The 4,864-nt window shown below is 58.6% G+C and overlaps 1 protein-coding gene across 1 annotated transcript; it reads right to left on the bottom strand.

The window, feature by feature from the left end:
- Nucleotides 1-235: 235 nt before the first annotated feature.
- Nucleotides 236-2,326, bottom strand: CCDC177 (coiled-coil domain containing 177). The gene has a single exon (XM_006865585.1). The coding sequence runs from the start codon at nucleotides 2,324-2,326 to the stop codon at nucleotides 236-238; it is 2,091 nt and encodes a 696-aa protein (XP_006865647.1).
- Between the last annotated feature and the right edge of the window lie 2,538 nt (nucleotides 2,327-4,864).

A 4,864-nucleotide genomic window follows, 5' to 3' on the forward strand; every position in this document is an offset into this window, starting at 1 on the left:
TTGTAGCAACGACAGATACAATTGTAGAAACAAAGATTGTGCTACGTCACCCCCAAATCAAGTAAGAGTTTTAAAAACAAAGGGGGCAGACCCAGAGGCCCCACGTGTCGGTCCTCTAATCGCCTCACTGGTTAGAAGCCTAGAGAGGCCATGTGCTCTATATCCACGGTTCGGTCCGCAGCGACTAGAGAGGTTTAGAGCTCTGAGTGTCAATCGGCCCCGCCTAGGTTGGCCGTCATTTACGGTCCAGGCTGGCGTGCAGCTGGGCCTCCCGGGCCATCCGGTCGAAGGAGCGCGTGTTGGTCTCTTCACGCACCTTCTCGCGAACGTGGAAGGAGGCCCGAGCGGTGGAACGGGCGCTCTCCAGCGCGCTGCGACGTTCCCGAGAGAGCTGCTCGCTGCGCTCCAGTTTCCGTCCGATGGCTTGGAGCAGCTCCCGACGGCGGCAGTCTTCGTCCCTCTCCACCTTCTCCTTGTTGGCGCGCTGGGTTCGCTCCTTCTCCAGCCGGCTCTGGCCCACGCGCCGCGCCTTCTCTTGCACCGCTTCCTCGACTGCCTGTGCGGCGTGCTGCAGCCGTCGCTCCCCGACCCGGGCCAGCGCCTCCAGGTGGGCTTGGTGCTCCTTATCTTTGCGCTCGGCCGCTTCCTTAGCCCTCCGACTCTGCAGCTCCTCCCGCCGGGCCCGCTCCCGCAGCTCCCGGCTGCGCTGTTCCACCAACTGCTCGTAGTTTTCCTGAGCGCGGCCCAAACTGGCCGCCAGGGAGTTCCGCAGGCCCTCTCGTTCCTTCTTCTCTTGTCGGACCCGGCCCTGCATCAGTGCCTCGTGGCGTGCCCGTTCGGCCCGGCTCAGCTCTCGTTTCTCCCGCTGCAGCTGGCCCTCCTGCCGCTGCTTGGCACAGGCCGCCCTCTGGGTGCGCTCCTTATGGATCTTCTCCGTGCGCGCGCGCCCCTCTTGCAGGCCCTCTTCCCGCAGCTTCAGGTTATACTCCTGCTGCAATTTGCGTAGCCGGTCCTCCTGGGCCGCGCGGCCCGCCCGCTCCCGCCTCAGTAAACCCTGGCGCTCCGCCAGCTCCTGGCGCCGCTCTTCGCTGCGCTCGAATTGCTGCTGCCGCCGCCGCGCGACCTCGCGTTCCTCACGGCCCTGGCGGCCGCGCCGCTCCTCCACCTGCGCTGCCCAGGCCCGGCGGCCCAGCTCTAAAGCGCGCTGCTTCTCGCGTTCCTCGCTCTCACGCCGCTGTTCGGCACGCACGCGCTGCTGCTCCCACTGGCCGTGGGCCGCGGCCCTTTGCTCCAACAGCAAGCGTTCCTCCTGATAGCGCGCCAGCATCAGCGCAGCGATTTTCCGGTCACGCTCGGGTACCCCGCGCAGGCCCCGCTCAGCTCGCACTTGACGCACGATGCGCTCCACGTGCTGAGCTGTCTGTGGCGAGTGGCTCAAGTCACCGAGGCTGAAGCTGCGGCCAGTGATTGGAACTAAGGCCAGGGCCGAGGGACGGCCCAGAGGGTTGGGGGCAGAGGACGCCGACCCGGCTGGGTAGCTGTGCCTGGCTGAGGCCCGCGGCTGCCACCGCAGCTCTCGCAGGCTCTCGCCGCTGTAAGACGAAGACGACGCGCCGGATTCGGAGCTGAGGGCGCCCTCGCGTCGGCGAGACAACGAATCCAGCGAGTGGCTCTTCCTACCTGCCCGAGATGCTTCAGGCGGAGGTTGAGTCCGGGCCGGGGAGAGACTAGGGGAGGCTTTTCGGGGCGCGCGGGGAGCAGGCGAAGCTGGGAGGCTGGCGCTGCTGCAGCTGCTGCTGCTGCCCGCGCTCGGGGCCACGGCGGCGGCGCCCAGAGGCGTGAAGAGACGTCGCTTCTCCTCGCGCACGATGCGCTCCCGCTCTGCCCGGCACTGCTGTAGCTTCGTGCGCCGCTCCGCCTCATACGCCTCGTACAGGCCTGTGGCCACTCGCATAGAGCGGCCCGGGGCCTCACGCACCAGATCGGCCAGTGACCGTGGAAGCAGCTCCACCGGCTTGACGGCGCACCGGGCACAGGCCTCCAGCGAGCGGGGACTGGTCAGCACATAGCGGCTGCCCTCGGCCTCCGGGCAGTCGAAGTTGAAGAGGTCAAGATGCAGCAACGGGGACTGTTCCCGCCGCCCGCCTTCAGCCACACACGGGACTTCCGCCTTGCCAGGCACCGCCGCCGAGGCCGAGGCCGAGGTCGAGGTGGCCGCGGGCTGCTGGGTTTCCCGGGCATCAGGGGGTCCTGACGGCGCGGCTCCGACCCTTCCTGAGCCGCCGGACTCAGCTCCAGCCTTCTCTTCAGGAACGGGATCCACCATGGCTAAATCCTTTTGTGGAGTCTGCTGATGACAAGGAAGGGACATCTAGAAATACCTTTGAGAGCAGCTCTTCCCTCCCCATCGTTACCCCAACCCCCAACCTAATCCGCTTTCGGATTAAGGCTGAGGCCTGGCTAAATCATGATAGCCAATGCCCTGAAAACCCCGGCGGGCGGTGCGGGTGGGGTCGAAGCAGCACACATCACCCCCAATCTCCCTCAACCTTGTAATTCGAGGCTCCCCTGAGCGTTTGGCCCACTAGATGCATTCCCTTACTATATAGCAAATTAAAACGGAAAGATAGGGGTGCTGGCAGCAGTTGACCAGCGAAGCGCTGGAGGATTATCGTATTTGTTTGTAGTTTAAACGCGCGGCCAGGAATGGAGCTTTGCAGGAACAAAAAGGGAAGAAGGGCTATGCATCCCCAAAGTGAATTGCTGCCAGGGCTCTTATTTGCTTAGGAAAGGAAGTTTATGGGCGGTGTTCCACTGCCAAAGGAGAACCAAGCGCGGGGCTCAGGGATGATGGAAAGCGACGTGATAGAAGGATTGACAGAAACGCCTCAATTCCAAAGGCCCCTCCGGGAGGGGAGATCAATTGATGCTCCCGCCTCTGGGTCACGGCTTTCTAGGAGCTGGGGCCGCCCCTCCCCCGCTCGCTTTGTGTTTACGGGGGGATGGGGAAGACGGCTGAGACTTCTCAGATGCATTCGATCCCCTCCATGTCTGAATGTACTAAAGACATCTTCCACCTCTGTGTGAGCTGGAACACCTGCCCCTAGACACCTTGCACATCCCTCCACTGCATCTCAGCGCCGTATTCTCAGGTTGCACAGCGAGCTCGGCAGTGATAGTGTCCGCTGGTCCCGGGTCCTCCGACCGGTTCACTTACCGCTCGTCCTGGACTCTAGCCCACGCGGATGGCTTTTGTTCGTTGCTCGCTGCTTTTCCCTGGCCTCTTCAGCCACGGCGCTGGCAGAGTCGGGTTACTGCCGGTTGCAGCCGCGATTGGAGTCCCAGCTGCCGCCGCCGCAGACGCCACCAATGCTTCCCCATGGGGCCCGAGAGCGGGATGCACACACCCCAGACACTACCTACACGCAGGAAGGGAAGTGCGATAAGACTTCCCTAAAATAACGCGGTTCTGCTCCCTTCTCTCGCTCGGATTCTTAAAAAAGCAAGCCGCGGTCCTTCGCTGCTGCATCCATCTCCGCCTCTCAAACCGTGAAGGTGCAGCAGATCTTCCGCCGCCCCCAGCGCCTCCTGGTGGATACAAGGGTGTTCACTTGTTTGCTTAGAGGGCGAAGAAGAGAGAAATTAAATCTATCACCAGGAAACTGAATTCTTTTCGTGCCATTTTTATTGGGTGGAATGAAGGAATCGCTCAGCTTGTTTCTCCAGGAGACTCTGAGAAGCAACCAAACTTGATAACAAATAATTGGGTAGAAATACGGCACCTGATCCAAATAGAGATTTATTTATTTATTTTAAAGAAAAGCTAAGATGGGTTTGGGGCAGGCAGACATGTAATGAGTGTTTACTGCAACATTTTATGACTTCCTAATTTACTGGTTCCAGAAATAAAGTGAAGCTAGTCCGTGCCACTGAATGATTGTTATTTTGATGCACCTTCTCCCCACCTCTTCTGCATTTTCAGTGGTAGCGGCCCTAGGAGACAGACTGGAGGAGCATTTGGTGGGGAGGAAGCTCGGGACAGATGGGACCTAACATTATAGCATAATATGATCTATGTTGTTAAATAACAACCATTGTTAGGTAGGTTGTGAGGAGCAAGTGAAGGGTTTTAAGCTGAGGAGTGACATGATTCTGTTTATGTTTTAGGAACAAAACTCCAACAATAAGGCGTGGGGACGGGCAATTTATGAGTACCAAGATAGGCAGGAGGCCCAGTTAACTGGACATTGCAGTCACCAAAGTCAGGAAGAATTAGGACCTGAGGAGAAACAACAGTAAGAGGAACAGGCCTGGTAAAACCAGTTGCTTTGGAGTCGACACTAACTCATGGCGACTCCATGTATGTCAGAGTAGAGCTGTGCTCCATAGGGTTTTCAGTGGCTGACTTTTTGGAAGCCTTTCATCTGAGGCACCTCTGGGAGAACTTGAACCTGTAACCACTTTGTTGGTAGTTGTTAGCTATTTGCACCACCCAGGAGCACCTGGTAGGTGATGGTTGTTGTTGTTAGGTGCCATCGAGTCGGTACTGAGCCATAGCAACCTTATTCACAGCAGAAAGAAACACTGTCCGATCCTGGGCCAACCTCACTACTGTTGCTACACTTGAGTCCATTGATGCTGCCACTTTGTCAGTCCATCTTGCTGGGGGTCTTCCTCTTTTTCTCTGACGCTTCTTCACCTTAACAAACATGGTATTCCTCTCCAACCACTGGTCCCTCCTGACAATATGTCCAAAGTATGAGAGACAAAGTTTGGCCATCTTGGCGTCCAAGGAGCACTCTGGCTGCACTTCTTCCAAAACAGATCTATTGGTTCTTTTGGCAGTCCATGGCACTTTCAATGT

The sequence above is a fragment of the Chrysochloris asiatica genome, unplaced genomic scaffold, assembly GCF_000296735.1.
Source record: "Chrysochloris asiatica unplaced genomic scaffold, ChrAsi1.0 scaffold00079, whole genome shotgun sequence".
NCBI lineage: Eukaryota > Metazoa > Chordata > Mammalia > Afrosoricida > Chrysochloridae > Chrysochloris > Chrysochloris asiatica.